The sequence below is a fragment of the Cololabis saira genome, chromosome 5, assembly GCF_033807715.1.
Source record: "Cololabis saira isolate AMF1-May2022 chromosome 5, fColSai1.1, whole genome shotgun sequence".
In the NCBI taxonomy this organism is placed as follows: domain Eukaryota; kingdom Metazoa; phylum Chordata; class Actinopteri; order Beloniformes; family Belonidae; genus Cololabis; species Cololabis saira.
The window spans coordinates 12,236,341-12,248,358 of NC_084591.1; the positions used below are offsets into that span (position 1 = coordinate 12,236,341).

At 39.2% G+C, this 12,018-nt stretch overlaps 1 protein-coding gene across 1 annotated transcript in view; it reads right to left on the reverse strand.

The window, feature by feature from the left end:
- Positions 1-1,488: 1,488 nt before the first annotated feature.
- cttnbp2 (cortactin binding protein 2) overlaps positions 1,489-12,018 on the reverse strand; it is a 132,918-nt gene continuing 122,388 nt past the window's right edge. Inside the window, exons 18-23 of the mRNA XM_061720931.1 lie at positions 9,739-9,977; positions 8,533-8,703; positions 8,355-8,394; positions 7,728-7,827; positions 4,793-4,915; positions 1,489-3,244 (exon numbers count right to left, since the gene is read on the reverse strand). Of these exons, the coding sequence (XP_061576915.1) occupies positions 2,903-3,244; positions 4,793-4,915; positions 7,728-7,827; positions 8,355-8,394; positions 8,533-8,703; positions 9,739-9,977 (1,015 nt within the window). The 3' untranslated portion in view covers positions 1,489-2,902. The remainder of the gene's footprint in view (positions 3,245-4,792; positions 4,916-7,727; positions 7,828-8,354; positions 8,395-8,532; positions 8,704-9,738; positions 9,978-12,018) is intronic.

The window sequence follows — 12,018 nt, forward strand, 5'->3', positions numbered from 1 at the left end:
CTTTTTTTAAGAAAAATCTTTTTAACATTTATTTTTGTTACCGAATTACAATTTGTTCACGTCATTCATGTTATAATTTTGACACGTTTGTTTGTTCAGCAGTTCGGAAGGACTTGCACAGTCGGAACAGACTAAATTATGTCCAACTGATGGAAAAAGAAGGAGATTGAGAAAAACGGGAGCCCGAATGTTAACCTGCGCAGAATTGTAACGTCTCTCACTTCTGTGACGTCACAGTCGGATGAAATATGACGTGAGCGTCCTGACTGCAGTCGTTTCGACCAGAATCGGATATGTATCAGGCCACGTTTACACATAGCCGGGTTTTTACAAAAACGGATATTTCCTCCTCTACGTTTTGAAAAATACCATCATTTACTTTAGATGGGTTTCAAAATCTCTTCATTTTCACGAACCTGCATAAATACCCTGTTAAGGTGCTATGAGCAGCCAGACCTACAGGGGGCAGTGTAACAAGAAGCATAAAATCATGCTAGCCAATCGGAATCCTGGAAAAAAACATCAACAAATGACGTTTCTGTCACATAATGTGACGTTCTGAAGCCTAAATGTCTGTTTCCCTCTGTTTACGAGCAAACGTGAAGACAGAGTTTTTGGAAATCTCCACTTTGGCCGGAGTTTTCAGAAATGATCGTTTTTGGTGACTGAGCTTCGTTTTCGTGTAAACGAACGGCAAAAACGCATGAAAACACCACCGTTTTTGCTACGTGTAAACGGGTCGGATTAGAAAAAGAATTGGATTTGCATCATTCAAATGTCATTAAAAAATCCGACACGAGTCACATTTGGGCAAAAACAAAAATCAGAAATGAGATGCAGCGTGAACATAGCCTGAGTTCACTATATATAATCGCCTTCACTGACCTGATAGTGTCATTTAAAGAAATGCATGGACAGAACTGACCACCGCGCTCTGGTTTCTGACCCGTTAGCGCTGGAAGAAGAAAATTTAAGAGAAAAGATTAATGTTGAAGTTTTAGCAATGTTTTGAGTCGTAGTAACAGGTGAAACAGAAAACCTGAAAGTATTATCACTATAGCTTGGTGAATTGATTCCCTCTACCTACTGGATCAAAGAAAAATATCCAGTTAAATCATCCCCATATTTCCACAGAATCTTTTGGGTAAATGTGGCCTACAAAATAAGGAAACGCTGAAGCCCTCTATGATGTCATAAAGAGCCCACATTAGAAAAAACCTTCCAGTATTAAGTGTTTTCACTACAATTAAACTTTGTTTTTTTTTTTTTACACGTACCTTATTTTTTGAGCCTCCTGTCACGTCTGAGATGACAATTCTTCATCATAACACTGTAGACAAGTCAGAAAACACAGAAAAGCATAAAAAAAACATAACAATTATGGATCGGGGGAGCCCTCCACAGCACTTTATACCAACTTTAAAGTAAAAACTCATAATAAAGGTTAAAAAAACAAACAGCTGATGTGGATTTTTTTTTTAGTGTCATTTTAATGTTTGTGCTTGAAAGGCAATTGTTTAGACCTAAAACGGCTATCATACAGATCAAAACCATAGGCTGACTAAAATCTCTCCTGTACATTTGTATAGATGTATTTATACCGCATATATTTTTATTTATATATAAACAGTATCTGCTTGAAATAAAATTACTCATTAAACATAAAAACAAACACGGTAATAACGGAAGTCGTGAAAGGAAAGAGTAAGTCGCGCCGTCGGGGTCGGCTGGGGTCTAACTGAACATGAGTCAGATGGGCATTTAAAATATTTATTATGGCTTACAGTTGACAAGAGGACATCCTGTGTTTTTACAGTTCTAGTACTTATTGCCACATCCCAGTCACTTTGAAACAAGTGGAGGGTTCAGAACCAGACTTGTTTTACAAACACTATGTACAAGGTTTTTATTTTTTCAGCAGTTTCTTCTCAAAGTCACGACGTGGCAGTACCGCTTCTGACCACACGGGGGCGACATTACAAGAGAGCTCCATTCAAATTCAATAATACTTAATTTGCTCACTAGTTAGCCTGATTAGTGACGTGAGACGGAAACTGAGTTCACCTCTGGAGGGACGGGGCGGTATTAGAGGACACGCCGGACCGTCTTCACTCATTAGCGCAGTAATGTCAACACAGCAGATCTGGGCGCCCCCATGTGGCTGGAAGCGGTATTGTTGCACGGCGGTGGCTTCAGGGTTTTAAATCACTGTACAAGCATCATACCACGTACACCAAAATCTACAGAGCATTTAAACGTACTAACTCTTATTTACAAATATATTTGGTAGAACCCTGATTAATTTCAACAGTATTTAAAACAACCTTGCAGCTATTTGCAGATAAAACACTTGAATATCTCAAAAATACTTAATAGCAAAAAAAACAACAAAAAGAAGAAAAATCAAAACCTTCTTGTGTCTGTCTTTGATTAAAAAAGAAAAAAGAAAAGAAAAACACTCTTCAGTGGCCGTACACTAGTAGCAGAAGTACACCGTTTCACTTTAAGTACACAAAAATACTGTGCTGGGAGTGTTTTTGAGGCAGTTTCCACCAGTTAAATACTTTAAACTCATATTCCAGTAAATTCTAAGACTGTATCTGAACATTGTCCCATAATATGCAGGTTGAAACACTTTACTAATTAAGGCAACAGTAATAAACCTGCTGCTTTTTTTTTTCTTTCTTTCTTTTCCATTCATTTATTTTCCCACCACATTACTGTCTTTTCACCCCAGAACGATCACATCTTTCAAATACTGTAATAGAATACAACCATGGTCCCCAAGTACACAACTGTAGTACAGTGTAACAAGTACGGAAAACAAGTAGAAATACCAAGTCAAAGGTTTTGGGTAGTCTTTACATCATGGAGGGCGGTTCATGGAGGGATCATGGGGGGATCATGGGGGGTTGTTGTTGCTCTCATGCAGGGGTCTGTGGAGGATCCAGATGTCCTGGTGTTGGTGGCTGTTGCCGTTCATGTTGTTGCGGTGGTTGATGCTGCTGGCGGCGGCCTGCTTTGCTCGGCTGCTGCTGCTGCTGCTGCTGCTGCTGGCGGCGGCGCTTCTGCGGCGGTTCGGGGGGGTTTGGGTCTGATTGTTGCTGCTGCTGCTGTTGCCGGGGGCGACGGCCACTCGCGTCTGCTGCCCCCTGCTGCTCGGGACGGGCAGCTGAGACTTGGTGCGAGGAGCCGGACGGCGGTCGCTGCTCTGAACGGACGTCTGGGTGAAGCTGCGGCCGGACTGGCGGAGAAGGAGACAAACCGGGACGTTTTTAAATCAGATTAAAGATAATTAAATCCTTCTATTAAAAAAAAAACTCCCACATGTTTGTTCTCTAGTGCTCGAGGGTAAACGATTATCTTTAAAACAATTAACAGGGCGATTATTTTATTGATTAGTTGACTAATCCAAGGAGTAATTGGATGATTATTGTACCGATTATTCTTATGTTGTTTCGATTAATAAAAACCATAATGTATCAAATACATTATGGTCAGGAAAAAAAGAAAAAAGCGTAAAAAATGTTGAAGTAACGTTTTTTTTAATGTTTTAAGTGTTTTGCTTTGATGAAAAAAATGTTTAAGAAGTTATTTTCCATTTCAATGCACACATTGTAAGAGACATTTTGAGACATTTTACTCATCTTTTCCTCTTTTTTCATTTATGTGCCCAATTTTCTGAAAATTCAAAGACAGAGACTTGTTAACTGTTCACCTGCTGATGAATTTAACTGTAAATTTATCCTAATTTGAAACAAAACAAATTGTTATGATTTTGAAAGTTTTGTCAACATTTACAAATTATTCTGTGACAATCCTTGGTCCGGACTGGCTTTTATTTACACAATTTAAATAAATCATTTGCTATAGGCCTAAAAAAATATATATATATATATATACATTATGGTTTTTATAATGTACCATAATGTATCAAATAAATATAAACAATCTTTAATAATACAGTTTATTTTTTTTATTTTTGTAAAAAAAAATTCTTAACTGTATTATTAAGATAATACAGTTTATTAAACACAGTTTTGCACAGCAAAAATAAAAATATAGAATAAAATTATACAAAATAAAAAGGCCAGCCTGTTTATTCTTACATATTCTCCAAATGTTTTAAAAATAACACATTAAAAATAACATATTTGGATAAAACAAGACACTGTTTCACACTAAATTACATATTTTAATTACATAACAAAGTCTAATCACAAAAGAAACCTTTCTATGGGGGATGGAACTAAAAAAAAGTTTGTGGTTTTCAGTAGGAATCATTTAATGGTGGCACTTTAGCTTCTGATAACTGGTAAAAAAACGTTTATCATGCCAGTAAACGGAGTTATGACCAGATAATATCAAACGTAGGAGCTGATGCAGACCATCATTTGACCATGTGACGTTATTTTGATTATTATATTGTGCAATTATTATTGTCCCACCCACAAGAGACAAGGGGGCGGGGCTTCCGCCTTAGATGCTCCAACATCTAAGGCCATCATGGTCTGGTACCAACTCAAAAAGGACTTTGGGACTAAATTTAAAGTATTCACATACTTTTGATGATTTAGGGCTGTTTTTTGGGGGCTTTTTAGGACTTTGTTGGGCTGTGAGGAGGTCACAGTTTCAGTCTCCATCCTGCAAGGTGCAAACTCTTTGTTTTGGTGACCCGCGTGTTTGTGGCGATGCGTTGACGACAAAATATGACGTCAACGATATTTTGATGTTTGAAGCCTACTCCACACAGATTTCAAGAACTGCTTCTTTTCCTCGTCCGTGCTCTCACCGTCTGCGGTCGCTGGTGGACCTGGCCGGTTTCCCGGCCGGTTTCCTGGCTGGACTTGCTCGGAGGCAGCTCGTCCCCCGGCGAGCCGGAAAACAGGATCACGTCGTCTTTGGCCTCAGAGATCTGCGGAGGACGGACAGAAATCAAGAGGCGGGTCAGAGCTGGAGTCCAGCAGAGAAGAGTCCCGGACCGCTTTCGTGTTGGTACGGTAGGGCTGGGCGATATGGACCAAAAGTCATATCTCGATATTTTCTAGCTGAATGGCGATATTCGATATATATCGATATTTTTTCTGTGCCATAATTGGGGTTTCCCCCAAAGCATTATAGCATAGCATCTCTGTTAGCTTCATTTTTTTCTGAGGCAAACCCTTAAAAAAACAGTCAGTTTTAATACAAAGCCTCGTACCAAATGTCACACAGGTTCCTTTATTAACAGAGGTCTGCACAATATCAAAATGTATAAAACAAATGTAATAAAAATAAACTGCCTGCATATATAAAATAAAAATGCTTCTTGAATAAAATAAAACAAATATCCATTTCCTGCATAACAATTAAATTCAAATACACTGTGCAATTAATACAATGTAAACAGTAACAGGCAGACTTTTCCACTGAGGTTGACAGTTGTGCAAATAACAAAACATTTGTGCAAATCTCAAATAAAACATTCAACTCAATTTGTCACAAGATAAGCTATATCAAAATCATAATTTTTATTTTTTTTTTAATCGATATAAACGATTTTGTCTCGTACCATATCGCGTTTGAAAATATATCGATATATATTAAAATCTCGATATATCGCCCAGCCCTATGGTACGGTCACCGTCGTCATGGTTACCAGAGATCCACTCCAACAAGTCGAGGTTAGAAACATGAATTCTGTTGTTTTATAGCGGATATGTGGAACCCCGGACGGTTTTTCTTCCTCTACATGTAATGACCCGTCTGGAGGAGTCGAGGGTTCAGTATCGTCTTATTAAAACACGAATGGCTTCAGAGTCGTAACGATTAAAAGCAGCTCAGCTTAATGTGAAGCTCGAAGACGAATCATAACTTCCGTTACTTCATCTTTTTGATTTGCCAGAGCAGATGTTGCTCTAAAAATCAGACTTTTCTGCACTAATGCTGCCGTCAGAGAAGTAACGGTGACGAGCTTCGTCAAGGACGCTGATGCAGCCTCATCCCAGAGCTCCTTTAAGATGCTGATCAGTAATATTGATTAGTCTGGCGGTGCATTTGTCCCCCGTGACGATGCATTCATGATAACTCAGAGACACGTCAACGCTGCAGCTGGACAACGTGAACACACCATTTCCTTCAGTGCACAGAAAGGTTTGTGGATAAAGGACCGACTTAATGACATTATAGACTGAAGAAACAATAAATTTAAAAAGCAAATCAATTCCAATCTTTTTAAACAAGTTTTTTTTTTAAAAAGGTAGGGTAAGCGATTTCTGGAAAACCCAACAGAAACCCAACTGCACTGATGACATAAAGTCCTCAAATGATTTGAATAAAGTGATGTCATCAGCATTTTCTTTCTTTTTTAAAGAAAACTAGACTGTTTTGGACGTGTTGCAGGCCTCAAATTCAGGATGTATAATAAAATAATTGGGGCAAGTGAGGTCATATCTTGAGTTATATATATTTTTTTCTTTTTTCCAGACTATAAGTCTCCGGAGTACAAGTCTCACCAACCATAAAATGCATAATAAACAAGGAAAAAACATATATAAGTCGCATTTTTGGGGAAATGTATTGGATAAAAAAAAGTTATTCAGATAACTATAGCATAAATAACATGCTAAGAAGTTTACCAAATCATCTGTGTCACTCCAAATAACTAAAATCCAATGAAATCTTCATCCTCGGTGTCACTTTTAAACAAGATGCCGCGCTTCCTTTTCTACGTCGCTTACGTCGGACTCATCGTCAGTTGCAGTTCGCCCTCTTGGTTAGTGTGAAAATAACATGTGAAATGATAAACCGGTAATAATGCGTTAATACTTTCACACATAAGTCGCACCCCCGGCCAAACTTATAGTCCGGAAAATACGGTAATTAGAATTGGTACATCTTCATTTTCTCAGGTTTGGAGTTGTATGATGAAATGAGTCCTGGGACCAGGGGTATTCAACTAGATTAGGGGGGGGCCACATCTGCAAAAGGACTGTATGGAGAGGGCCGCACTGCGTTCGCACCCAAAGCGCCCAGGCGGAAAATTTGGGGGTTTTCAAAATGTATTTTGCACTCAAAGACGAAGATTTATGTATATATAATACATTTGTGCTCACACTGCAAAAACTCAAAATCTTACCAGGAATATTTGTCTTATTTCCAGTTAAAATGTCTAATTTTTAGTCAAAAAATCTCATTACACTTAAAACAAGAGTCATTACCAGAAAAATAACATTTTTCACCTGTTTCAAGTAAATTTTCACTTGAAATAAGTAGAAAAGATTTATCTTCTCATTACAAGCAAAAAAATCTATATGTACAAACACTGTCCAATGAATCATTGACCAACTGAAAAGGCTACCAAGCATCTTAAACTTTTATTAATTAACAAAATGCGATATGTAAACCATGTTAGTTTCGGCGGCCGCCGACCAGAAGTGACGTTAAATGCAACAATATATAAAACAATTTAATATATATTAAAAACATTAATAACTAGGTATGAAATATGACCAGGGGCCACATAAAAACTCCTGGCGGGCCGCAAGTGGCCCGCCAGTTGAATATCCCTGCCTGGGACGGACAAGTGACCAGAGAGAGAGAGAGAGATAGAGAGAGAGAGGGAGAGAGAGATAGAGATAGAGATAGAGATAGAGAGAGAGAGAGAGAGAGAGAGAGAGAGATAGAGAGATAGCGATAGAGAGATAGAGAGATAGAGAGAGATAGATAGAGAAAGAGAGAGAGAGTACCTTGGTGATGTCGGGCTCCGACTTGCTGGAGCACATGGTCTGCAGCTCCCTGATCAGGTCCGTCTCGTCGTCGGAGAAGAGCGGCAGGCCGGCAGACTCTCTGGAGACAGGAGGACGACAATCAACAACTGAACACACACAGCTGGTTCCACCGGTACAGAACGTACCAAACCAATCACAACAGGGCTTTATGTGACTTTAAGAGTCAGGATTCAAAACAACTAAAACGGCTGCAGAACCTCGGGTAAGTGAAAGAAGATGGATGGATGAATTACCGTAAAACACCAAATAAATGTTGGTGTTTTACGGTACCTGAGATTCCTGTTCAGTTTCCAGACTAGAATGTTTTCTAAATTTAACCCGGCGGGCGTCTGCAGCGTTATTTCATAACATTTATTCTATTTATGTCACTGCACTTTTTATTTTTATCTTGATATGGGTGTTTGGTTTTTGGGGTGTTTTATTTGTACATGAAGGTGCTGAGTGAGTGAGATGGAGATGTCAGTTTCCCCGAGGGAACCTCCATCATCCATCCATACATCCATCAATCTATCCTTCATCCATCATTCATTCATCCATCATCCATCCATCCTCCATCCATCAAAATATAAATGTATAAGAACCGACCTGTTGGAGGTAAAGTTGACATCAGAGTTGGACAGAGAACCTGCAAACACAGAAGACGGATCAATAAACCGTCTGAACAGACCCGGTGTGTGTGTGTGTGTGTGTGTGTGTGTGTGTGTGTGTGTGTGTGTGTGTGTGTGTGTGTGTGTGTGTGTGTGTGTGTGTGTGTGTGTCTCACCCCCGCAGCTCCAGGTGGCGTCGTTGCCCCCCCTCTTGCGGGGGCTGGTGTTGGATCGTCTCAGCTTCCCTGCGTCCCGGCCGCGTCGTCCCGCCCCGCTGCCCTTGTAGGAGCCGATGGCCGAGAGGGGCGGGGTTCCCCCCCGGAACTCCAGCAGGTGCCGCTCCATCTCTGGGGGGCAGAAGACAGCGGGTCACATAGTTCCTGCCCCCCCCAACCATAGACATATATACGTAGACGCCCCACCGAGCGCTGAGCCGTACGTCAACGTCGCCGCCATATTGGATGTGGCAAGACTGCGCTGGAAACTAATACAAATAAATGGACTTATTTTCATAAAGCGCCTTTCTACAAAGAAATTTACGTTTTACGTCTCATTTATTCATTCACACACGCACTAATATACTTGGGAAACAGTTAGGCACCAAATATAATATATTTAATCATCTCAGATGGCAAAAATAAGAACTTTATTGATCCCACATAGGAGTAATTCATGTTATATCAGCTATAGAGAACAAGGTAGTGCCGAAAAACAATATATATCCCCCCTCACAAAAATAAGAAAAATAGAGAAACATATTTTCTCAACAAAGCATATTTTACATAAACATATTTAAAATAAAAAACATAATTTCTCATCAACAAAAGAAATTAAAAAATTTTCAAATAACAAAATAACATATTTGAACCATTTTTCAAATTTTTTCAGTTATTTTATTGTCTGAAAAATGGTTCAAATATGTTATTTTGTCATTTGAAAATTTTTTAATTTGTTTTGTTGATGAGAAAATATGTTTCTCTATTTTTCTTATTTTTGTGAGGGGGGATATATATTGTTTTTCGGCACTACCTTGTTCTCTATAGCTGATATAACATGAATTACTGCTATGTGGGATCAATAAAGTTCTTATTTTTGCCATCTGAGAAAATTAAATATATTATATTTGTTGCGTAAACTTTTTCCCAAGTATATTAGTGCGTGTGTGAATGAATAAATGAGACGTAAAACGTAAATTTCTTTGTAGAAAGGCGCTTTATGAACATAAGTCTATTTACTTGTATTAGTTTACAGCGCAGTCTTGCCACATCCAATATGGCGGCGGCGTTGACGTATCAGCGGGCAAGACCACTCAATGCGGCGTCTATGTACAGGTATATATGTCTATGCCCCCAACCCCCCGCCCCCCCTGGGCGACCACCCACCGTGGCGCGGCAGCGGGCAGCCCAGCAGGACGGCCTTGCTGACCAGGATGCTGAGAGCGGCCTTCACCACGGCCTGCTGCCCGGCGCTCAGGCCCCGGTTGCTAGGAGACGGTCGTCGCGGCGACAGGGCCGGATGGAGCGACGAGGAGGAGGAGGGGGGGCGCCGGGCCGTCACCCGGGAGATGATGGCCTCTTCCACGCGGGGGACGACCACGGCGTTCCAGAGCCGGGCGAGCCACCTGCAGACGGACACGTCAGCGTCTCACCTGGAACTAAGGATCAGTCTTCCTGCTCGTCATCGTAACGTCGTTAAGAGTCAGATCGTCCTCTAAAGTCCATGTAAAACACTTTAACGTCCCTCAACTGGACCAGAAGGGGTTTAGTTTGTCTGGAAATCTGCAAAACACCTGTCCTCCTAACACCTGTCCTCCATCCACACCTGTCAAGTTTTGGATTTAAAAATACGGGAAATTTTCCACCGTTGTCCCACCAGCACAACCGAGGTCCAGTTTCTTACATTTTAATACAAGAAATCCAAAATATCTACCTGTCAACCATTCACAAACTACAATTATGTGCTCAGAATCTGAAAGCTACCTTTGTTGACACTGTAATGCTGTGGACATTCCTATGTATGTAATTCCTATAATAGAGCCTAAATGAAAACACAAAAAGTGAATTAAAGAACATTTATTTATTTTAAATATTTTTTAGTTTATATACACATTGATTGTCTTCAAGTGAAACATTTACATTTTCTTTTAATTTGTCATTTTCACTCATGTGGCTCTCTGGTATTCACTGACTGACATGTGTCCTTCCCCGCTGAGTAGGCCTGTGTTAAAAAAATCGATTTTCCGATTCTAAATCGATTCTCATATTAATTCCTTAAAATCGATTCTTATGTCTAGAGATCAATTTTTTTTTTATTTATTTTTTTTAATTTTTTTTTTAAATCATTTTCGCCAGGTGAACTTTAATACCAGTAGTCGCACACAGTTTGTCATGACACTTCTGAAAAATGCCAGGTGCTTCATGGCAATATGTGTGCGTGGTGACAGAATAAATTAGATAAGCTAAAATGATTTTTTTACTGCATGAACTGTTGCAATTTCTTTTATTTTTTGCACTTTAAATGGATATTGAAAGGCCTGTTTGAGTTATTTATTTCTTAGTTATTTCACAATAATTATTGTGAAATTATTATTTCACTAGTTATTTTACAGTCATATAATTCAGGCAACAGCTCAAAAAACATTTTAAATAACACTAAGCCAAATCAATATCGGATCAAATCGAATCGAATCATGATAATCGATTCTGATTCAAATGTCAAGAATCGAATCGATTCTTGACATTTGAATCGATGCCCAGCCCTACCGCTGAGACACTAAAATTGCAGTTACGAATCTTTCAGAACGGGTAAATGAGCCCCATCCTGTTCCGCTTTAGGAATGTAACTTCAGTTTCCCATTTTTAGAGATATTTACACCAAGTCTTTGCGTTTTCCTCTCTCGTTACATCCATCCATCTCTCTGATTTGTTGTTCCAAGTTTGTTGTCGCCACTAACCTCACAAGAACTTCCACCCAGGATACAGCAGGGGGCAGTTCTCGCGAGGCTGGTGACGGTTCAGTTTGGAGAGACACAGGAATGTTTTGTAAAAATTATTATATTGTAAAAACGGGAAAATACTAATACGGGAGGACGGTGGGAAAGAGGGGTAAAATACGGTAGTTTCCCGGCCAAAACGCACCTAAATGTTTCTATATGATCATTTTTATCTCTTACTCTTATTTGTTGTTATTTCTATCTTTCTATTTTTCATTTGTTCTTACCATGTCTATATTTAATGATGTTTTTTACTGCTGTGAAACACTTTGCTGCCAGTAATACACACTGTCACATTGCACCTGCTGCAGCCACACTGTGATGGTTGTACTGTAAATTAGAGCTACTATATGACTCACAGTGCAACAGTGTGTGTGGTATGACCTACCACTCGAAGGGATTTAGAACTGAATTTTGTCAAAATTCTGTATTATATCTTTGCACCTAAATCTTTCTATATGATCATTTTTATCTTTGCATTTTTATTTGCTATTATTGTTTATTTCTTTATTTCTCATTGTTCTTAACATGTTTATGTTCCTACTGTGAAACAATTTGAGCTGCAATTCTTGTATGAAAGGTGCTATAGAAATAAAGTTTCTTATTCTTATTATTATTATTAAAATGGGAGACTTGACAGGTATGCCTCATCCAACACCTGTCCTTCACC